The sequence below is a fragment of the Rattus rattus genome, chromosome X (assembly GCF_011064425.1).
Source record: "Rattus rattus isolate New Zealand chromosome X, Rrattus_CSIRO_v1, whole genome shotgun sequence".
Classification (NCBI taxonomy): Eukaryota; Metazoa; Chordata; class Mammalia; order Rodentia; family Muridae; genus Rattus; species Rattus rattus.
In genome coordinates, this window is record NC_046172.1 from 43,905,171 (window position 1) to 43,929,647 (window position 24,477).

Sequence of the window (24,477 nt, forward strand, 5' to 3'; positions counted from 1 at the left end):
GCAGTTGTTGGTTGTTAGGTGGGTGTTGGGAATTGAACTTAGGTCCTCTGGAAGAGCAGCCAGTTCAATCACAACACTCTCTCTCCAGCCTCATGCTTCATTCTTTTTTTTTTAAAGAAAGATTTATTTATGTATACAGCATTCCACCTGCATGTACACCTGCAGGTCAGAAGAGGGCACCAGATCTCATTACAGAAGGTTGTGATCCACCATGTGGCTGACAGGAATTGAACTCAGGACCTTTGGAAGAGTAGACAATGCTCTTAACCTCTGAGCCATCTCCCTAGCCCTCATTTTTCATTTTTAAAGAAGATAAAGACATACATAGTGGCACACATCTTTAATCCCAGCACTCAGGAGGCAGAGGCAGGAGGATCTCTATGAGTATGAGAGCATCCTGGTTTAGTTTACATAGTGAGTTCTAGGATAGCCAGGGGATACATACATACTCTGTCTCAAACACACACACACACACACACACACACACAGAGAGAGCGAGAGAGAGAGAGGCGAGAGAGAGAGAGAGAGAGAGAGAGAGAGAGAAGGAGAAGAAAAGATTAGTAAAGGAAGATAAGTGAAGGAAACAGAGACTTCTGAAAAGATTGTACTGGTTTAATTTAGCCCTGTCTAGGACAATAAATGTTGGTGCTTGCTAAGGGTTAATAACATTAGATTGTGAAGACCTTCCTTTCTGGATTTTGTGAGGCTAAAGCTGTTGGTGACATCAATTTTATATTTGAGTTTTCTTCGAATAATATCATTTTCCCCTGCTAGGAGTGAATCATCAGAATTCTTCTCTTGTTTATTCCTTACAGCCTGAGCTGAGGCTTCTCTGTAGAAACATGCCCTAGCACAGGTATGAAAACTACCCTCAGGAATCAAAGACTTGAATTAAAGGGAGAAAGAAATAATTAGCTAAGAGAGTGCTTATTAGCAGGAAAGGCTACTCATGTTTAATTGATTGTGACACACACTCTGGCTGGCTGGGTTATCTCGACATCCCTTCCCCAATTCTTTGCTCTAGCCCTTCTCCTCTGCAAAGGCTAAACAGCCTCAATTTACTACTATCGCCAGGGAATGCTGTGCAAACAGCACTGGCCAATGTTTGAGAAGCTATCTGAAGGGAAGCAGTTACCAGTCCAAATTAAAAACAATCTTAGAGATGTAAGCCGTTTCTCATCCCGGGCCACTAGGGATTTATCTCCCTTGAGAACATTTGCCGAGCATGTGCAAGGTTCTACCTACCATCTAGTCCCCCAGTCAGAAAATACACAAGGAAGCCACTGCCTATAAAATGATACAGGAGGATAGCAAGAGGTCCTGGTTCTTAGTAACACCATTCCATGGATGTCTTCTGTCTGTCTCAACACTTCTGTTTAGGCTAAGGAGAGAGGATCACTTACCCTCTTTAATCCTTCCAGAGGTAAAGAAGAGAAATCAACAGTAAGGAGAGTTTAGACCTGTTTTCTAGTCTTCATACTAAATGGCATCACTGAGGCAGGTCAGCATAGCAGTTCAATAATGTTTGAAATTATTTTATGATAAATAGGCAGGGCGCTTCTCGAAAACTAAGTAAATTGTGGGTGGGGCATAGGCTTATACTAAGATTGTGCTTACACAAGGCCTGCACTCTCACCATTGAGCTGTAACTCAAGTCCTTAGCCATCAATTTTGAGTGGAATATTCCCAAGTCTGATTGCCCCCACATTTAAAACAAGTATTCAAAATTTAAAATATACAAGTTATTGCAAAGCCCAATCAATCCCCTTTCTGAAGAAAGCCCATCTTGTGCAAAACCAGGGGCTGAACTCCAATTCCAGGAAGAAAACTAAAAAGTCCACTTGGGCAAACATTCCAAGACAACCCCTCTCCAACAGTCGGTCAGGTTACAATAGCAGGGTCAAGGTTCATATAGATAACTGAAGACATCCTGCAGAGGATAGATAACTTGGCCATCCTGTTTGTCAGATGGTTTTGCCCTTGTGTTCGATTCCTGCAGATTACACCAGAAATGTAGTTTTTAAAATATTAACTTGCTGACCCGTATGGAAATTCCCCAAGCTTGCTGTAACTACCATAAATACCCTGCACCCCTAGACTCGGGGCTCTCACTCTGATCCACTCCGATGGGGACAGTGAGAGACCTTGCTTGAGAGCTCGTAATAAAGACCCTTATGTGTTTACATCAGAATTGGTTCCTCAGGGGTCCCTGGGCATAACTTGGTCATAGCAGTTATTTCTCTAGATACGAATAAAAATTTACAATTAACAAATTTTCAATTGGCTGTTTAGACATATTCATATCCTAATCTCTTCAATGGCACATATGTCCTTGAAATGTAATAGAATTTTACCTTCAGATAATATTATTCCACAAAAATTAATCCAGTGACTTCTATTCATATGTTTCAGTTTTGAAATTTGGATCTATCTATCTATCTATCTATCTATCTATCTATCTATCTATCTATCTATCTATCTATGGAATGAACCCAGAGGTTCATACATGTTAGGCACAGGTTCTATTACTTAACCACAGCCTCAGCTCTACCTGAAGGTGGTAGGACACACCTTTTTAGGGAAGCAGAGGCAAGCGGGTCTCTGAGATTAGGGCAAATCTGATGTGCATAGTGAGTTCTAGGACGGCTAAACCAAATGAGTGAATAAATAAGTAGACAGACAGACAGACAGAACTCTAATATTCTGATCTAATTTTGATCCAATAGTGTACATTTTAGGATCTGATGTACAATCAGCTTGGCCTACCTGCCTCCTGTCCCCTCATCTTCAACATTAACACACCTTCCTCAGTACCCATCCCTTCCAATACTTTCACAAAAAAAAATGGATGCTTACCACAGAAAAAGCAAATTTAAGAATTTTTCTTTTAGAAAAATAACTTTTGCAACATTTCTGCCTTAGGCTAATACTCACACTTTAATCTTATTAAGGAAAATAATTGGTTTGTTGCTGTTATTGTTATAGTTGTAATTGTTGAGAATTCGAAGGAGAAAATCTGTTGCATCTTTAAGCATGCATAATTAGTGTAAGATAATAAACAATATAAGCTAATTACGACATAGGAACATAGTAAACTACTTTCATTCTTGTGTTTTGCATATTCTTCGTGAGGAAGGAAAAGGTGGAGTTCTTCAAATTGCCATATAGCCAAAGGACTAGACATGGTGTGCCATATATAAATAAAACATGTCCCAAACAAAAGGCTTTATGTTAATTTTTCTAAAGACTAAATAGTAAGGTTTAGACCCTGCTAAACACACTAATTTGTAAAATCACAAGTTAAAAAATGACTCATCACTTACCAACTACAGTTATTATGAAATTTAATCAAAATGGCCTGAGTAGTGAAGTATTTGATTACAGAGAGCTGACTAGCACAGCTGGTAATCCAATGAGCACAAGGGTATTGGGCATGAACTTAGAAAGAACATGGAATCAGGGCAGGGCCAAGGATGAGAGGTGGAGTTGAACCATCAAAGAAATCCTTTCAGAGGAAAAGTAAGGACTACAGGAAGAGAAAAGCTGGTCAGTAGAATTGCACAGTGACCCGGAAGGTAGTTGGAGCAATAATGAAGAAATATTTCTATTTTCTTCCTTAGAAATGTCTGCAGTGCATGACTTATTAGAAAAGAAGATTTTGTTCCCACAGAAAGAGGTAGCTGAGTTCTGTCATGTGGTGCATGACTATATCAGACATTCTTATGGTTAAGGAAGGACCTGACTTGGGGACCTATGACCACCATTTATAGCACATTCTATTCCAAGTTGAAAGTAACTAACTTACAAATAAACCCTGGAGCATAGCCCAAGGGTAAGTTCAGAGATCTCAATCTTTTCTCAAGTCAGGAAATGTTCTTACCTGACTGCTCAGGGATTTAAGAGGCAAACAGGAAGTAAATTCTTTATGCGGCTTTAATTTGTTTTAACCTAGTTATGAGTGTTGGGGGGGGCTATAGCATGTTTATAATTGTCAATTTATAATGTATAATTTGCATTAAATAAGAAAATGAAAAGGATGTAGCATCTTGTAACTAAATCTCTAATTTAAATTTTTCATCTTCTAAATGTAACTTGCTCTGGGTTCCCCATTCAGCTAAGAGACAGACGAGAAGCCTTTCCCTTCATATAAAATCCCTTCCCTGACAGAGCCAGGGAACAAAGAACAAAGGCTCATTTCCAAGCCTACTCCTTGGGCTTAAGGGCTTCCAATGCCTCCCAATTTGAACAGAGGAGCCCATGAATTTATTTAACCTTCACAAGCCTCTAATGGTAAACTAATTTTCCTGAAGATAATTGGGTCTAATTTTCCCCTATTACAGTTGTTCTTGGATCCTGGGATCTTAGGATTCAGCTCTTTCTAAACCACCCTGACATATGAGGACATGCATGTCTGAAATGGCTTGTGTTCTAGACTTTACAGAGTGTTGGTATTTTTTTTTTAATATAAAGAATGGCAGCAGTCCCAACGCTGAATTAAAAAATCAAGTACCAGATACCACTGCAATGCATGAGCATATAAAATAATTAATCCTTTCTGTACCTTGGATGATAATATTAATTTCCAATTTACATAATGAGTTGTTTGTGAAGTTCTAAGAATGAGCTCACATTTATAAAACTTTGAATGCTTGTCCATTTTGATTTAAAGGCCATTAGTTGCTGATATTGGCAACCTTACATTTGTTTCTGGGTTTCTGTATTTTAAAGGTCCCAAGATAATTTTTCACAGAATGAAGGCTTACAATGCATCAGTCAGATTCTCTACAAGAAGGGGAAAGAAAAGGCTTCCAGCTTAGTAAAGAGGGTGATGGCATCAATGAACAGAATATTATATCTATTTCATTATTAATACATTAAGAAGGGAACAGTTTTATGTGTTTGTCTATCTATGGACGGAAACAAAAACTATATTACTAAGCATTCAGAAGGCAGAGATAAGGCATTTCAAGGCAGCTTGGCCTACATAGAAAGACCCTGTCTTTAAAAATAAAAACCTCAAAACAATACATTACTAATTAACTCCAAGAAGTGAAACTGGAGGACTGAAATCAGGAGTAAGAGGGACATTAGTTTTTTCACTATCTTCTTTTTTGTCTAAATCTTTAAATTATAGAACTTTTTATTGGATATTTTATTTATTTACATTTCATGAGTGGGTTGGGGAGCACCCTCATAGAAGCAGGGAGAAGAGATGGGATGGGGGGGTTGCTGAGGGGAAACCAGGAAAAGGGTTGTCTTCTATTTTTTTAATCAGTGTATTTTATTTTTGAAATTACTGTTGAACTGTCTTCTTTTAGACATTCTTTTGGTCTTTTAATTTCTTCCAAATTTTTGTTTGATTCTATGTCTTGCAGGAAGATACTGGTACTCCATGGGAAATATGAGTGAGAATCAAAATTGATAGGCTCTAGTTACATCTTTCTGTAACATAACTGTGGTGATGGATATCATTTATTGTAGGCTTATTATATATTAGCAAGAAATATCTGTATCTATACATAGTCATGCCTGATTTTGATATCATTATCTTAATAAAAACTTAAGGATTAAGGATCAAATCCACATGACTCTAAAGCCAGTTTTCCAAGTATACTTAATTATGGCCTAAATTTTCCTAAATTTCAGTTTCTTCATTTGTAATGTAGACAAAAACAAAATAGTACCTATTCTTAGGGCTGCTGCAAAATTAAATAAGATACAGCCGTCTTTAAGTTTTCAAAGACAGGATATACCCATGAGCCAGCCATACCATATTTGCTCCTTAGATGCTAAAAGATATTACTTTAAAATATATAACAAATATCTTATATTATAAAATGAAATAAGAACAAAATAAATCCTTTTGCCACTTAGTGAGTCTGAAGTAATTTTTGACTCCTTTATTCTCATTAAAATACAATTGTCACTTCCAAGGAAGGAGAGTATAGTGCTTGGGTTAGTTGAGTCCATTTAGCTTTTAGCTAAGCCACATGAACAAAGTACGACCCCTCTGCTTTTAGAGACTCCTCTGTGCAATGGAAACAACACTGTACTTCACATGGCTTTGGGGACAACTAATGAGAAATGCATGTGTATGTGGCACATGGCATAGAGACATAGAGACTTCCTCTACCTAGATGAACTGCCAAAAGAATTTGTTTTAAAGATGAATGGTAAGAACCTAGGTCAATAAAACTGACATCTATCTATCCTATAATTTCCCAATTTGAAATTTCCTGTTCTGATAGAATGATTATCACCATTCTTTTTCAATAAAGCTTTCCATTTAGAAGGCATCTTATAACTCTTCCATTTTCTTCTTGAAACACCCACTCTTTTACAAATTTTCAAGCGATTCTATTTTGGTGTGAAAACTTCTGGAGTTATCCTGCCTTGTCTTCCCCTCATTGTTATCATCAGGCCAACTTAATGACTACCAAAAAAATACTTAATAAAATAACCAATCTCTTCTTTTTCATCCAAGGTTAAGCCATTCCATCAAATTCCCATTCTCTAGATAGAGAACACCAACATTTTACCCCTTTATGAAGATTTATCAATTTTCCAATTGTCAATCATATGCAATATAAAATTCCTATCATTATGAATTTAATTTACTCTTGTAGTACTGAATTATATTTTTCTCCAAAATGGTTTTGCAAAGAATGCCCCTCCCAAGCTCCTATAAACAAATCAGTCTTTCTCTCCAATATGATTTTATGTTATTCAACCATTTGGGTGATCCTAACTTTACATTTTATTTTACTTAAGTATTACAAAGTTATTTTCCACATTTGACTGCAATCATAGCTAGAATAGTACTTACTGTTTCATAAATCTAAAATTTGTGTCTTCAGAAGAGACAGTTCAATCTCTCATGACATCAACAAAGGTAAGTAGAAAGATAAGAGAAATAAAGACACATAATAGATGCTAAAGAAAACCAAATAAAATAAATTTCAAAAACTGTTGCTGTCATTTTGGCTCCAAGGACAGAAAAGACTTAAGGTAACCTAAGTATTGGTCACAAGTACAGCTGGAACTGGATCCTCCATTTTCATAGTCAGGAACTTTTCTTACCTCATAAAGTCTACTGTATTCTAAAACCACAACACTTAGGTAATGAAGAAAATGTCTTATGTTTCTTTGTATCTAGCTCTTTAATAACAAGAGCTCTAACATTGTAGGTACTTGTGATTTGTGGCAGAAAATTAATGCCTCACAAGTGACTGTAATGGCAAACTTTCCATACCTCATAACCAAACAGTCTTTTATTGAAGAAATTACAGGTAACTATAGATTAGCACCACCATACTTGTGTGTGTGTGTGTGTGTGTGTGTGTGTGTGTGTGTGTGTGTGAGAGGAGAGAGAGACAGAGAGAGAGACAGACAGAAAGACACACACACACACACACACACAGAGAGAAAGAGAGAGAGAGAGAGAGAGAGAGAGAGAGAGAGAGAGAGAGAGAAAGAGAAAGAGAGAGAGAGAGTGTTCCACTGGGCATGGAATTCAGAACAGAGACTAGGAATGCACTACTAACACTGAGCCATACCCTGGCACCACACACATATTTTAAAATGTGAAGTAATGCGTTGTTATGGGCAGAAGAAAGGTCTGCTGCATATGGATAAAGGAATTAGGCTTATTTAGCTTGGAAAAAAAACAAGGTAAGAATCAGGTTCCTCTCATCATGAAGACCTCAAAGCACAACAAGACAAACCTTGTATTAGATCAGAAAATTTTGAATTTATGTGTCAAAATAGTTTTGCTTTGTCATTATTCAAAGGAAACAAAAACATCCAGGAAGTGTCACAAGGATGACCCTAGGAGTCACTGAAAACATGCAAACAATAAGATTTTTTTCTCTCAATTACAGTAATACACTGTCAAAAACATGGTCTTTGGGCACTTTCAGTTAATTAGTTACTAAGGAAGCAAATTGGTACAGTCTTTTGAGAGAGTTTGAAGCAACATAGACAAACAAGTTTAGAAATATTTCCCTTTGACTCAAGATTGCACTCCCATGAACCAAATATGGAAAGGCTTTTGGATAAGAATCTCAATTAGGTCTGATTTAGAACACTGAAAAAATCGAGCATGACTTCGTATTAGAAATAGTTAGCAGATCCATATATTTTAATTGCATCTTGGCCAGAAAACATAACTGAAGTAAGAGGCTGCAAGCCTTACATACAGGGAAGAATCTTGAAAAGCAAACAGTTAATGTAAACACTAACATTTGGAGAAGGAACTTTTCTCTGCTAAATATTCTCTTTTCAGAAAGTTAAACTGAAAGTAATTGAACAGTTACTTTCCAGTCATTAATTTGGGGGGGGGGCAGGAAGGTGGTGCTTGGGGAGGGGAACACGCTTTTAGAAGAAGGAGAGGAGGATGGGATGGGGGTTTGTGACCAGGAAACCGGGAAAGGGAATAACATTTGAAATGTAAATAAAAAAATATTCAATAAAAAAATACTTGAAATTTATAGCAATCTAGTCTGAATTTGCTCAGGAAAGGAAAAGACTTTGAAAATGTTTATGATAAGCTGGGCATCTTTAATCCTAGCACTTAGGAGGCAGAAGCAGGGGGCGCTCTGTGAGTTCCAGAACAGCCAGAGCTATGTAGTGAGACCCTGTCTCAAAAAAAATATTTGTGGTGGGAAACTGTTCACCTAAATCCATAATTTATATGTGCCATAGGATACGCATACACACACACATACACACACACACACACACACACACACACACACATACACACACACACACTCAGAAGGCAGCCCTTCTGATAATGGGCTATTTTTTAGTTTTCTTCTGTAAATCATTTACTCACAGGTAAGACGGAAACAGAAGGCATCACAACACTTTATCTGGCTTTCTTCTCAGAAGCCTGTCTTTAACAAACTTCCTAAATCTCAAAGATATCTTTACATAAAACAACAGAAGTGTAAGTGTTCTTTGTCACAAATTAGTTTTGAAAATTTGGGCAACATTTTCTACAAAATTGGCAAAGCCAACAGTAAGCAACATAGGAAAAATAGCATGCAGAGTTATTAAGATGCAGTCCTTTAATTTTAGGGCCTAGGAGGCCCAGGCAGGTATATGTTTGTAAGTTTAAAGACAGTTTGATCAATACAGCAACTTCTAAGCCAGCCAACAGTATACAATAGAGACCTGCCTCAAATAAAAAAAAAGGCAAGAAAAGGAGAGAGAAGAGGAGAGGAGGGAGAGGGAGAGGGAAAGGGAGGAAAGTGAGGTTGGGAAAGAGGGTTGGGGAGAGGAGGGGAGAGAAGGGAGGGGAGGGAGGTGAGCCGCCTGACACTGCTACCCTGAACTGTATCCTCTACACCCAGATGATGGAAAGGAAGAACTGACCCTCATGCGTGTGCACTGTGGGCACATGCAGACACACAAATAAATATATATGTTCGAAAGGCAAGAAAAGCAAAGTGTTAATTGTTGAAAAAGAGTTGAAAGCAATACAATAAACACCAACAGCTATATAAAATGTACCAAAGAAAAAGATGAGGAGCAAGGCTTTAAAATGTAAATCATAGTTATTTCTGGTGCTAAGATGTGAGGTGTTTTCATTTTCTGTTTGCACTTAAATGGATCTTGTAATATTTCTGGAATGCAGATATGTATTTTAGGTTTGAGAAAAATAAAATCAGAGAAAATTTCAACACCTTGAAAAGGTCTGCTTTTCCCTAAAGATTTTAGCCTATTGCCTCAGAGCTCAGGATTCACAATAACACACTCCTAAACATTTACTGAAGCAAAGAACCTATGAATAAATGATACTAAGAGCATATCAAATTATGTTCAGCCTACCCTTTCTTTGTCACTTAAATTTTAAAGTCACACCAATACATTTTTCAAGGGCCTTCCCTTCCCTTAATTATGAATTAGTTGTTGCTACTAGACAAAATTGTCAGAATAGCAGGTTTCCCAAAGATATCAAATTGCCCATAAAATCTGTTACTTATTACTATCTCTATTACTAGGAGCTTTAACTTCATTTTGGACTCTCCTATCTCTCCAGCGAGCTCCATTTTTACCAGTTAATAATCAGCCTTAGGGAACCACCATCGATCTCTTTCTATCATCTTTGAATAGTGTGTGTATTCTCCCCTAGCAAAAGCTTTTACCTTTGCTCATTCAAAGAGAACACTTATTTAGAGTCCTGGTAAGCTCCAGGCCTGGGTGACAAATATGAGCAAGGCTTTCTATTTTTTAAAGAACTTTTTGTTGTGTTGTTGCTTTTGTTTTTACTTATTTATTTTTATTCAGTAAGGAGAGTCTTGGACATTAAAGAAACAAGCAACCAAAAAACCCAGAAACATAGATTTGGTTATGGATCTATGAATGATCATTTGTGTCTGAGCTATGCTGTTGACCAGGTTTGTTTTTTATTTGTTTCTTTGTTTTTAAATCCTTTTTCCTTTTGTTTGGTCAATTTCCTTTCAACCCAGGATGCCTTTTGGTAGGACCTTAATTATCTAAGTGAACTCAAACTCAGAAGTCCTACAAATGCTTTTTTATTTTCCCATTCTCTATGTATTGGCATGGATATGGTTGATTAGTTTATCATGCATTGACGGCTCCTGCCCTTCAACTTAATTGTTTGCTCCCTTTTCATCACCCTCTAGCTTTTCCCTGCTCTACTCTTCATTAAGAGAAATTGGCTTCCAGGTAACTTTATTTAACAGGAATCATGGGCTAGCGGAGATAGAGGCTAGTCTATTTATTCTTCCCTTCCTTGCTCCACTTCCGCAAAAGCTATTCAGTAGCTCAGTCTCCTAGCTGTAGCATCCTGAAATAAGCCTCTCCAATAACCCTGGATAAATGGTCCTCATTGTCAAATTCTGATGACACCCCATCTCTTACCACTCACTATACCTCTGTCCCTGTGGCTTTTTGGCTCTAAGATCCTTGAGTAAGTACTTCTTCCTATGAAAATCTCTTTATTAAAAATAACTAGAGTAATTTTCAGTTTTTGAGTGGACCTTGAGTGGACATTGTCCAAGTCAAAACATATCTAGCATCAAAACCCTGAACATCCAAGGCTTCTTTTGGTTTTCTACCTCTGCAGTCGTTCCCCTGTCCACACTAGTGTTTCTATTTGTACCAAGGTGCCCTCTAATGCATGATCCTTCTTGCCTCAGCCACCCAGGTTCTAGGGTTAGAGATGTGAGCTGCTATGCCTGACTTCAATTTTTAAGACCATAAATATAAAGGTAGGAACAAAGAATTACAAAGGCGCAGAAACATACCTATGATATCACCAAGGTCATCTGCATCTGGTTCTACTGCAAATTCTTGTCTGTTCTAAATGTTGTTATTAATAGCAATTATAACTTTTTGAACAGTTCCTACCTCAGACATTTTATCATTCTGTATATATTATATTTAATCTCTGGAATTCTTCCTAAGGTATAAGTTCAGCTAATTGAGTTTCAGAATTATTAGGGGCTTCTTCTTTGGCCATAGAAGACTTGTGGAATGACTGGAATTTAAACACACATTCCCTCCAGATTCAAAGTAAGTGAACTACTTTTCTGCTGCAAAACACTGTACCTCTATCTAAACTGAAAATGTATACAACAGTTTACACAGTAGATAAAAACAAACTCAAAATTTAGATAGACCACATAAAGTTTAATTATAAGGGAGGGAAGAGGCATTAAACTAAGCAGTGGGGTTGCCAATAATTAATCCCTGGCCCTCTTCCTATTAAAGGATGGTTTCTATATTTCCTCTTCTAAAATAATTGTTAAAGAGGACTGGAAATGCCAGGTTCCCTTGTCTGAACTTGACTTAGTTGGCAAAACATGAAAACTCATCAGTAATATTTTCCAGGTATTCTTGTGTGGTTAACAACACTTTCTTGCCTGAAGGTCACATGATTGAGTCTATGTTTATGCTGTCAAAAATTAAATGCTCTTAGAGCGTTGCTACACAAAGTTCAGCTCTTTACAAGGACAGAAATTAAAAGTAAATGATGCATCTTTTCTATCAAGTTTGTATTGTCAATAGGCTCGTCTCATGGAACTAGGTATGTGAGTGATGATATAATTGGGTGGTGAGCTACACATGTCCTAAAGTACTGGCTAGTAAGGTCAGTATAACTACCTTCAAGTACTATGCTGTACTTACATGTTGACAAGAACAAACATAGGCTGGAGAAATGGCTCACCAGGTAAAGCCACTTGGCTCCAAGCCTGATGATCTGAGTTGGATCCGTGGGACCCACATTCTGGGGGAGAAAACCTACTCTCACAAGTTGTTCTTGGCCTGCACTACAGATGCCCAAACACAGAAACACAAAAGAATAAGACATAGCTTAAAATAGTTTTTTTAATGCAACAGATGGGATTGTTACTGACCATTATCAGTTTGATAAGCACTATTTTATACAGGACCAAAAAGTATACAATTGGTTGCCTTTGCATTGAAATCAACACAGTACAAATATGCAAATATGTAAATCTATGAGTACATGTACCTATCAGTTATGCATACAGGCAAACATTCATATACGATATTTTTCCAAGTTTCATAAGCTTCATTTTATTAAGGGGAAAAAGATCTCCCTGGAGTTATCCAAGTCAAGACTGTGGAATGGCAAATTCAGAAACACTGTCACAGACTATCACCAATTCATAAATAAACTAAATGATTCATTCCCTATGTCATAAGAGTCTTTCAGAGTATTTTTAGGTCATTTTATTACCACCATAGAGGGGATGGACTTTAAAACTCAATATCTACTTTATGTGAGTGCTCTGACTGTACTGAATCTCTTTTCAGCAAAATTGCTGCTCCCAAGAGACATAAAGGTAATCAGACTTTTGCCTTAAAAGGAAATTTTGGAAATGTCTGAATAAGAGCAGACACGTTTTTAGATGCCCTTTCTCCATGTGCAAAAAAGTAACCTTCTGCAAACCCAGCTACATACAATTGTCCCCATCTAGCACTTTTCTCCCTGCTGCAGGTGCGACCTTAATGCTCCTCTTCCATGGATCAACAAAATTCGAATCTGGTAGCTCTTTTAAGGTGTAAAACAGTCAAAGTCTAAGAAACACTGTGACTTTTCTTGGGATACAGGCTTTGAGAAATGCAAATTAGAACTATGTTTATGTATATTCCTCAATTAGAAGCTTTAAATCAAGTCATTTGAACAAGAAAAATGCTCCAATAAAAATTTCCATTAAAATGCCATAAATTTTGATTTTGAAGTTACATTTATTTTGCAAATGGAAAAAATCAATTGTTCCCAATTAAAGCTAAAGAGGCTGGTACATTTTCTGTTTTTTTTTTTTTTTCTTTTTAAGCAGGATAGCAGAGGTAAAAGAAGGCCATGTTAATATCGTATATTCCATATTGCAAATCTGAGTAAATCTCCTATGCTAACTATGTCAGCTATGGAATAAAGAGTGTCATTTGGGATTCCATAGCTTAATTATGCTGATAAAGCAGTTTTATAAATCATGCTATGCATAGTGGATATCCCTTTGAGAATAGTGAACTAGAAGCCATAAAATATGTGTTCAGGACTTCATTCTTCAATCCATATGTCACTACAAATATGTCATATCACCTTGAGCTTCTACTTACCCAAGTCTAAATGGAGAAAGGAAACAGTTACCCCATTCTCTGGTGTGAAAACATTATTTTCCAAATCAAAAGCAGCAGTTAGGGACACCCAAGGGCTGATAAGGTATGAGATCTGAAATTGAGGATGATAGAGAACCCAGACCATCTAATTCACAGCTGGATTCACAGGGTGAAACAAGGTTACTTCTGAGGACTCTCTATACACTAAATAGCGCCACACAAATCTAATTGTAATTATTATAAATATGATTAATCTATTCTATCTTCTAAGCTGGTGATGACAAAGTTATTGGACCTGGGGGTATCTTGATGGGGGTATCCACAAGATCAAGCTTAATTCTAGCCAAGAGTTAAAAGGAAAAACAAATATTTCAATACCTGCCTATCATTATGCATTGAAGAGTAGAGCAAGGAAAAGTATAGGAACACTTTGGAGTCATAGCCAAGATGGAATCTAGATCTAGACTTCCTTTCTAGTTTGAGGCGTTAGAGTAGTAGAAAAACTAAAGGTGGGAATAGAGGTCTTGTTTTAAAACTTGAAGTTTCTTGAAGGTAATGGGCATAAAGATAAGGATGAGAATTCCTAAAACATTCATAAAACTATGTTTTAAAAATTTACAACATTTTTATCATTGAAATGAATACCATGCTGGATCATGCATTTCAAAACTTGAACAACAGGAAAGACATGCTAGACCCTTCTAGAATCTCATGAAAGGGAGGGAAAAAACCACTCTTGCTTACAAAGACATTAATGAAGGGTAAAAAATGGAAAATCCTATTAGAACACATACGTAGTCTGTCTACATCTTAATAAAACAGAATAATCAGTTAACTTTCTGAAGTGTTTCTCTCTGCCTATTATACTTTTATCCAAGTCTTCTGCAGAATTGATGGTATCATTAATGAAAAAAACTACTAATTTGGAAAGGAACTATACAGGAGCACATAAAGATTTATTTTTAAATAAAGTACCACAAATAAAGTAGACTAAGATACACATTATTTTAGACATAAGTGTCTCTATGTAACCCTGGCCTTTCTGGAACTCACTTTGTAAACTAGGCTGGCCTCAAACTCAGGGATCAGCCAGCCTTTGCCTCCAGAGTCCTGGGATTAAAGGTTTGTACCACCACACCAGGATTGTTAAAAATATTTTAAAATGACCTACCACAGGGGAATAGGAAGCTTTTTAAATACCTTCTTAAAATTGCAATGATAAACTCAAGTGAAATGCCAACTTTGAGAAAAGGACAGCTCTTTAATCATTTAATTGCACTGCATATAAATCAGTGAAATTATATTTCAAAATAACCTGCAGAGTATATTACCAGTGAACTCCTACTGATTTGTAAATGTGTTTGGGAGTCACACAGAGCTCTGTAACAATCATCCCATTACATTTCTAAAAATGCTGATAGAAACATGAAATTTACTTCATGGATGAAGCATACAATTACTTATAGGAAACCAGGATGAATGTACCATCTCCAAAAAATGAAGCAGATAAGACATTTTTCCTTTTTATATTTCAATAACTCCATATTATCTTTACTATGACTGCATTATTAATGTGGGTACAGATAAAGAAATGCTAAAAAAAAACTTAAAAAAATAACTAATGCCAAGTTGTTCTTCCTAGTGAAAATCTAAGAGAATGTGTTTTCAAAATTATTAATGTTGTATAAATTTTTTTTCTGGAATTCCAAAGTCCTAATCACTACCAAACAGCTACTGTAAACACTACTTTTTTTTTTTATTAACTTGAGTATTTCTTATTTACATTTAAGATGTTATTCCCTTTCCTGGTTTTTTGGCCAACATCCCCTAACCCTCCCTCCCTTCTATATGGGTGTTCCCTCCCCTCCCCCCCCATTGCCTCCCCCCCAACAGTCTAGTTCACTGGGGTTCAGTCTTAACAGGACCAAGGGCTTCCCTTCCCACTGGTGCTCTTACTAGGCTATTCATTGCTACCTATGAATTTGGAGCCCTGGGTCAGTCCATGTATAGTCTTTGGGTAGTGGCTTAGTCCCTGGAAGCTCTGGTTGGTTGGCATTGTTGTTCATATGGGGTCTCAAGTCCCTTCAAGCTCTTTCAGTCCTTTCTCTGATTCCTTCAACGGGGGTCCCGTTCTCAGTTCAGTGGTTTGCTGCTGGCATTCGCCTATGTATTTGCCATATTCTGGCTCTAAACACTACTTTTTAAAAGATTATTTTTATTTTATGTGTAATAATGTCTTCATGTGTGCAATGCCCTCAGAAGCCAGAAGAGGGCGTCATTCCTGGAATTGGAGTTACAGAAAGGTGTAAAGTGCCCTGTGGATCCTGGGAACTGCATCTGGTCCTTAACAAGAGCCACTACTGCTCTTAATTGCTGTGTGATCTCTCTAGTCCGTTAAATTACTTGTTTATTATAACTATTTCAAATGTATGGGAGCCTGGCAATATTTTCCTTTGTGACTTGGAAATTTTTGTTTCTCTACATAAAATCTAAAACCCAGGGAAAATACTCATATTTCTAGCATTTGTTGAAATCCCATGCCAAAAGGCCATTTTATATATGGTAGGAGTAAAATAAAACTAATCTTATATTTCTTTTAAATTAAAGGAAGTTAGGTTTGTGAGGGGATGAGTATATAACTCAACGGGAGAGCGCCTCCCTACCATGTAAAAAGCCTCGGCCCCAACACCTTATAAATAATATTAGTGCTTGTGTGTGTGCGTGTGTGTGTGTGTGTGTGTGTGTGTGTGTGTGTGTGTGTGTGTGTGTGTGTGTGTTAAAACACATGAGCATGCATGCACTGGGAGTACAAAACAGCTCCTCAAGTATGCTAGGAAAGCACTTTACTGATGCACTGCATCTCTTGTCCCTTTATTGCTAAAATGTTTAAGCTTGCTTTTGTGTGTGTGTGTGTGTGTGTGTCTGTGTGTGTGTGTGTGTGAAAGAGAGAGAGAGCGAGAGACTGAATGAGAGAGAGACTGAGTGAGAGAGAGAGAGAGAGAGAGAGAGACTGAATATATTTAGAATAAAATATAAGACATAATCCTAATTCTGCAAGAATTGGAGTGTTACAAATAAACTATCTATATGTCAGGATATATATGTGTTGTGTATGTGTACTGAACATGGGTGTATATGTGTGTATATGTGAATAGCTTCTTCTGTTTTTCTATTATGGATTTTCATTGCTTAAGGTATTATAGCCACAGGGACACTAAAGAATGAGATGGACATATCAATGTTGAAACATATTTGCTAATTGTGTGAATCATATGTTCATTATAGAAAATGAAGAAGGAATACAAAAGGTAATACCTAAAATCTATTGACCAGAGTGTCTAATATTAATATCTGAAATAACATTTTCCTTTCATAATTGAATGCTCATGTGCTAGTTTCCAGTCCTTATAAAATGTGTTTCACTTCTGCTATCACGCTGCTTAGATCCGAAGCAGAGGAAATAACTGAACTCTTAATGGTGACACAGAGAACAAAGATATATGTTGAACAGGTTGCTGGGAACTGGGAACAATTAGAAAATGGAAACTTCCTTAGAAGTGGGTGTATTTAGGAACATGTAACACTGGAAGAGGTTTGGAATGGGTATACAGGGAGGGTAAAGACAACCTTGGTATTTTCAGTATGCTACCATAGATATACTCTACATTCTGGCTCTAACAGGAAAGAAGGCTAGACATGGTCTAAAATGTGATACACCACACACAATCCCTCTTCTTCATGAACTGAGTACATCTGAAGACTTTGAACCATTTTATCCAGTTCAAAGCAACAACTTGGAACTAAAGGAAGAAGGAAAAATAAAACCCAGTAAACAAAAGTTAAAACCAAAGATTTTTCAATGTGCTCTCCTTCTATTTCAAAGACAGAACATTTTAATCTGTGAGAAGGACAAGAACAATGTTGGCATTAATTATATAAGACATCACCAGAGCTGAAGGCATAACAAATGAAGTTGATCATTCCATAGGTAAAAGGAGAACCTACAGCCTAGGAATTTATTCTATCATTTTCAGAAACACTATCATCGGTTCAAAAACTGTCATTCATGTAATAATCAATCTTTAGGTATAACTGTAAAGTGTATTTATTTATTACAGGTATAATATATACATCCAACATGGACGGACTTTACTGAGAGAATAATACCAAGGAGATCAAGGAACTCATCCACCTTGGTCAATTGCTAATGTACTCCAAACATTTGCAAACTCTTAATGACTGCCTCTGTGTACCTGAATTCATGTTTTGAGAAGTGTAAGTGTTAATACCACGCATCATGGGAGGTAAATTACTAGCATGTGATGTGGGTAGGATGGAGACATGTAGACATGTAGTCCCTCAATAAATAGAAGATGTTATTTGATGAGTAAGCATTCAGATAAAAAATACTTTATTGCAACAACAACAACAAAATGACCTTGGACATACTAGCTCTGAAAGCTGAAAAACAAAGGCCAAGCCTTAGTTCCTTGTAGGATGTTTGTTACTAGGCTAAAAAGAAACAAAATTTCTCAGGGATTCAGAATAGAATACAGCTATGTAGTTGCATTTTATTATATGCAAATCACACCTCAATAAAGTTGATTTAATAAAAGAAAGTTTACAATACATACGATGTAAAAATCCCTGCAACTGTAAAATGCCATTGCCTTCCAAAAGTGGAATGATTAGTCCAAGGTTATAAGCTATATGCCAGATTATACAATAAAATAAAACTTATTCAAAGTCCTGAAAAGTGTCTAAAATATTATTACATGTATATATGGTTCTTATAGAAAATGAAAACATCTATGCAAAAAAAATCTATATAATGAGTCTATAAATTAGTTTGTCAATCATATTTGTAATGGATCGTTACAGAATAAAAGTGATAGAAAAGAATATATAATCACATGGAAATATGGTCACAATATGTTACTTTTACATTAAAAGTAGATTCTTAACAGTGAATCACTCATTTAAAAACACAGAAGTGTGTGTGTATCTGTTGATTGATGAGGATCAAACAACAGGTTTCCCAGGAAATATGGAAGTATTCTACCACTAAGCTACATGTCCAGTCTAATAACCTTGTTTTTAGAAGGAAATTTTGAAGGTATTAACTAACTAGCTAATTAAGCAGTTAATTCTAAAAAGCAATTAGTAAGTGATTTGTTTTTTTTAAGTTTATCTGTATTTTTAAACTTTAAAAGGCCAACACGCTAATTCTATAGTTGTTTTTTATTTCAAGTAAATTACAATCATAAAACTAGAGATCATGGCGACTAGAGTTATAAGTGGGCTCTGTAGACTACATGTGACATTCAAGTTTTCTACATGTAGGACAAAAAAAGTCCAAAATTAGAAGCTGAAATCATTTATGTGCCTGAAAAGTAGTGTTTAAAGATTAACTCATCTTAATTGTATTTATTTATTTTAATTTCTACGCGTAGCTACGCTTGAAATGATATATTACTTAGAAATATTTTGGACATGTCTGGCTAGTAAATTACAATGCTTTTTTTTTTTTTTTTTTTTTTTTTTTTTTCGGGCTGGGGACCGAACCCAGGACCTTGCTCTTCCTAGGCAATCGTTTTTCCATTTATTCAATTCCCCATCCCCGACTTTTTTTTTTCTTGTCATGCTTTTTATTTGCATTTTCCAGACTTTCTGGAAGAAATTATTATCATTTATAATTTTTTAAAAAGGTTTTTTTTTTTTTTTTGCACATTCTCATTAAGTAGTTCTGCTGGCCTGGACATCTATGTAGACTAGGGCCAGCTTTTTTTCATTTTTTTTCATTTTTATTTATTTATTTTTTATTTTTTCGGATCTGGGGACCGAACCTAGGGCCTTGCGCTTGCTAGGCTAGCGCTCTACCACTGAGCTAAATCCCCAACCCCCTAGGCCAGCTTTTAATACACAGAAATCTGCCTGCATCTGAGTGCTAGGCTTAAAAGATGTGCTCCACCAAACCCAACAAAATCCTTTTTTAAAGATTGTTTTGTGGTTTTATTTTGTAGCTAATGAGTCCTCCTGCATTTCTTAATGCCTGCAGTTCATCATCCAATGAAAACTGTGTCAGAAAGTTCATGGATATGACTCTCCCCCGCCACACACATACAACCTTGCACGCCTATGCAGAGTTGGAGTGTAACTCCCATGGGCTTTGTCACATTCACATTCACTTCATTTTTATACTTTGTAGGCCTTTTGTTTTTGCTTGATTTGTTTATTAAGACAAGCAGTCTCATGATGTTGCCTTGGCTAGCCTAGAACATACTGTGTAGATCTGGCTGGCCTCCAGCTCAGATCCCTGCTTGTCTGCCTTCCAAGTGCTGGAATAAAAGGGAGGCACCGATCACTCTACCCAATAAATAGCACACATTAGCTTTACACCTTATGGATTATTAGTTTATAATTTCAAATAAATTCAGACATAAAAATTAAAAAATGCATGGTTGTTTAAGTAAAACAATAATTAAAAAGCTAGACACATCACAGAATTCAGATTAATCTCCAAAACAATCCAAATTAGGGCCGAAGAGATGGTTCAGCATATACGAACCCTGCCTGCTCTTTCAGAGGACCCTGATTTATTCCCAGCACCCACAAGGTGGCTCACAAATATCTGTAACTTCAATTTCAGAAGATCAGATGACCTCTTCTGGTCTGTTCTAGTAACATGGTGTACAGAGATATATTAAGGCATACATTCAGAATAAATAGTAGTATTAAATAATATTAAATAAGTAAATAGTAATAGTAACATTCCAAATTATGAAGAGATAAAAACCTGTCTGACTTTCATATAAACACCCGCAAATAATTGTGGAGAAAGCAGTAAGTGATCAGACTGGTGATCTGATAAGCCATCGGCATTCCGAGTACTGGAAAAGGGGTGGAAAATCATTTTCCACAACATCTGTGACTTAGAAAAAGTTATCCCTTGGGTTTCACAAGGAAGAAATCAACAAAATAAACTAGAACAGTTCTCCTTATGGTGCAGCGAATAAAACCATATAGACCTTTGGGTATACTGAATTTTCAAGAAACAGTGAAATTGTCAAGTTACTTTTTTTCAGATGAGAATGTCTGCCTGTCAACTGTGAAGAGAAGAGTGCAACTGCTCACCCTTGAAGAATCTCCTGATATATTTACACAACAAATGTCTGACATACTACAAATCAGACTTCAAGTCAGCTGACATTTAACCCGAAGGAAACAGCCATGTCCTTACCTAAAGACTGGTAGAGCTCTGTCATTTTGGGATGGTCCCAACAAGTTGTTTGGGTCTCGTGGCTAAAAACACACAAAAAAAGAGACAGACTTTAGAACCAACAGTTATCAACACCAAAGATAAATCATTTTATTTTCCATTGCTACTTCTAAGGACTTTCCCAGAGTCCTTCAGACTCTCTTGCAAGCTAAACAGGCTCCTTTGTCTTCCAAAGAAAAACAATAGTATCTCGATTTATTCTAGAATCTCTTTCTTCTTCAGGCCCACGTATTGAATCACTACTGTGTTTGACAAAGTTGACATTGACCTTGTTATAGAGTCAGTAATCAGAGGTCAGGATTGCCTCAGTTCTACACTGTGAAACATAGAGAAAGGAAAATGAGTTGTCATTCAGCTCCGTCAGTTCCATAATAACAAATCACCTAGTTCCTCGTGTGTATCCTTGGCCCCTGTTCACTATTCTTTCTTTTCCATAACCAAACTTACTTTATATTGGTGAGCAGCTTAAGGCATACCCAGAACCCTGGTAATATATACCATCATCCTTCCCCCTTCCCACTGTTAGAATGTCTTTTAAACTCACTTCTCTGTATATCACCCTACTTCTTCATACATTTCCTTAGACCTGAATGAAATATTCACACTTCTCCATTTCTTAAAGTGTGGTGACCTGCTATTAACTCCTTCCACAAAAGGAACAAAACACCTTTGTTCCCCATTCAATTACATGAACAAACCCAGGAGAGATAACTACATATACTTTTCCTTACTTTGGCCCATCTACCTAAATCACCATAGCATCATATTTCCTGTTTTCAGAGATTACATGGTGAGCTTTTATAGAATAAAATGGAGCTTGGAACAATATTTCAGCATTCATATGCTGAACCTATTTATAATCTTTTAACGGGAAATGTGGGGACCCGGGAGGGGAGAAAGAGCTTAAATATGGGCATGTCCCATGCTTAAACATGGGACCAGAAAGTACAGAGAACCCCACACAAAAAAGAGGAATTTAGGGAAGCAATAATGTCAAATGGATTCAGCATAGGTTTTGAATTTTAGGGCTTTCCAGCCCAGAGGTAGTGTAATTTGATACGAGTGTACTCACCTGATAAAAAGGCAAAGGATTAAGTGACATTGAAAACTGATGCACCTGAATTCATAGTCATTTTGCTATCATGTGGCCCCCAAGTTACCATCCATTACAATATAGATGTGGAAGCTTAAAAACGATATTTCCCAAAGAGCACAAACTATACTCACCATGTATTTGGTGAAAAAGAAGTTCAAAGGGGGAAACATTTCAAGTAGTTTACTAAATATAATAATAAATATCAGAGACATATGAAAATTGTCAAAATGGCACCACCTCCAAGACCATCCTCCCTGTGATGTTTACAGTTCAGTAATTGAGCTGGGAAGGCTACTGAAATCAGGTTGCAAGAAAATGTTCACTTGTAAATGACTGTCTCCCTCCCTTCCAATTTCGTTCATTTCTGTGTTGCTTTTCTGCAGAGAAAATTCACATTTGAAGAGTGTCAATCAGGGTCATCAGCTGAGCGACTATCACAAAACGACATGGAAGTCATGGGGAGTAAGAAGAGAAAGCAACGGCAGCCTCTTTAGGAAGGCTTGGGAAAGACCATGACCAAGCTGGTTTATAATGTAGAGAAGGGGTGGGCTGGACTGGTACTTTATATGCACAGCAAAAGGAGGCTGCAGCTTGCAGCTTCATGGGAAAAGTGTTGCTTGTTCTCGAGTGATTTGTAGCTCATAAAGTGACTGTGCCTTCCAACTCTATAGACAAGTGCTTCATCCTGAATTCCAGCTTCCTCCCTTCCAAAGCCTGTCTAGATGTGAGCACCAGAAAGGGGGGTGGGGAGATGGACATGTCCACCCATATGGCCCTTGCTAGACGCACAGTATAATAGCAACATCCCATCTCCAGGACACAGCAGCAACTATAACATCTTTAATGGATCTGCAGGAAACTGTTTGGCTAAGCTGATAAACCTGGCCAGGCAGCAGGGACACACAACCACTCTGAAAAGCATCCATCTGAAACTGATTCAAATAAGAGAGTCAGAGCAATGAAACAAACTTGAAACAGAATTCTAAAAGGAATGAGAAATGTGCATACAATTTCCAGAATTCCACAGAAAGCCGCCAGGAACTTGGTGTAGTTCCCCATGCCCCATGTCCAAAAGACAAAATAAAACACAGGGAGAAAGCCCGTGTTTATCAACATACCTACATTTCGAGCCTTTTAATAGCAGTTATGGAGCAGATTAAAAATTATGACATAGATATTAAAATTATACTTTAGTTCATCAGTCCTCAACAATATCAGCGATTCCATTGTGAGATAACAGAAGAAACTACCAGCCCCCATTGCACCCTTTTCCCTGATTTGTTTGATATGTGTTTTTCTCCCAATTATCTAGGATTCGAGGGTATTTGAATAAAAAAAAATGGGTAAAAGAACTACTCAAATAATTCCCTGAATCAACCTTCTTTCTTTCCCCCCTTCACACACACACACACACACACACACACACACACACACACACACACACACACACCTTCCCTTTCAAGCAATACAAAGTGACTAGAAAAGGAGACTCAGATTTCACCTTTGCAGTCTTAGCTTCACTTCCCTGCAAAGCAGCACGGAGAGAAGGAAGTGGAAAGAAGAGAAGAATAAAGGGTGTGCCTGATCCTCGAAATCAGAAAGATCATCTTTTCATCATTTAACACTAAGATGCTTGGCAACATAGTTGAATGAACATCAAATTGCAGGATAAGAACCAAATAGTCCACTTCACTCCGTGTGGGAATTTTATACCTGGAGTGAAATCAAAGCCCTACAGGAGCACACTAAACCTCTTCTCTGAAAAGACAGGAAGACAGTGAAAAGCACAAATTTACTTAGCTCACATCTATCTAGACTCTCTCTTGAAGGACACACTGATTAGAGAGGGAGAGGTGACCAGTTTGGATTTAATAACTGAATTTGCTCCAAAAAAAAAAAAAAAAAACCTGAAAATTTTCACCTACTTCAATATAAACAGATACTATAGAAAAATATGCTGTGCACTTTACACATCAGGAACATGCTTTCCATAGAGTTCACAAGTTACTGGGTACATCTTTGTTTAGCCTTCCTGAAAACCATGATGTTCAATGTAGACCACAAGTCTTCACGTACATTAACGCTGACACTGACTACACAGACAATCCTGAAAACCTTCAAATCTTTAAAACATGCTATTGATTCTGGCCCCGCAGATTCCAAAGCCTGGCATCAGCCACACCTCTCTGAGTAATCCTCTAACAGAGGTCCACCCCCTCCTTTATGTGTGCAAACCACAAATAATCTTTCTTTTCTTTTTATTCGTTACCCCGATATAAATTAAAATAGTAAATCACTGGCTGTGACAAAAGATCCTAACAACACCTACTTGTCAATAATCAGAAATTAAAGCATTACTATACTGAGCACAGGGGTGACCTAATTTCCTACCGTAGAATTTAAATTTCCTTTCACCTTTTTTAGTTTCAAGTAGTGTGCAAGGTTATTATAACTGCCTCAGAGCTGTCCCTGCTGTCAGTGC

General features: G+C 37.0%; 1 protein-coding gene across 1 annotated transcript in view; it reads right to left on the reverse strand.

Annotated features, from left to right (window-relative positions):
- LOC116888897 (dystrophin-like) overlaps window positions 1-24,477 on the reverse strand; it is a 97,701-nt gene that overhangs the window by 71,072 nt on the left and 2,152 nt on the right. Inside the window, 1 exon segment of the mRNA XM_032890158.1 lies at window positions 20,861-20,922. Coding sequence (XP_032746049.1) covers window positions 20,861-20,922 — 62 coding nt within the window.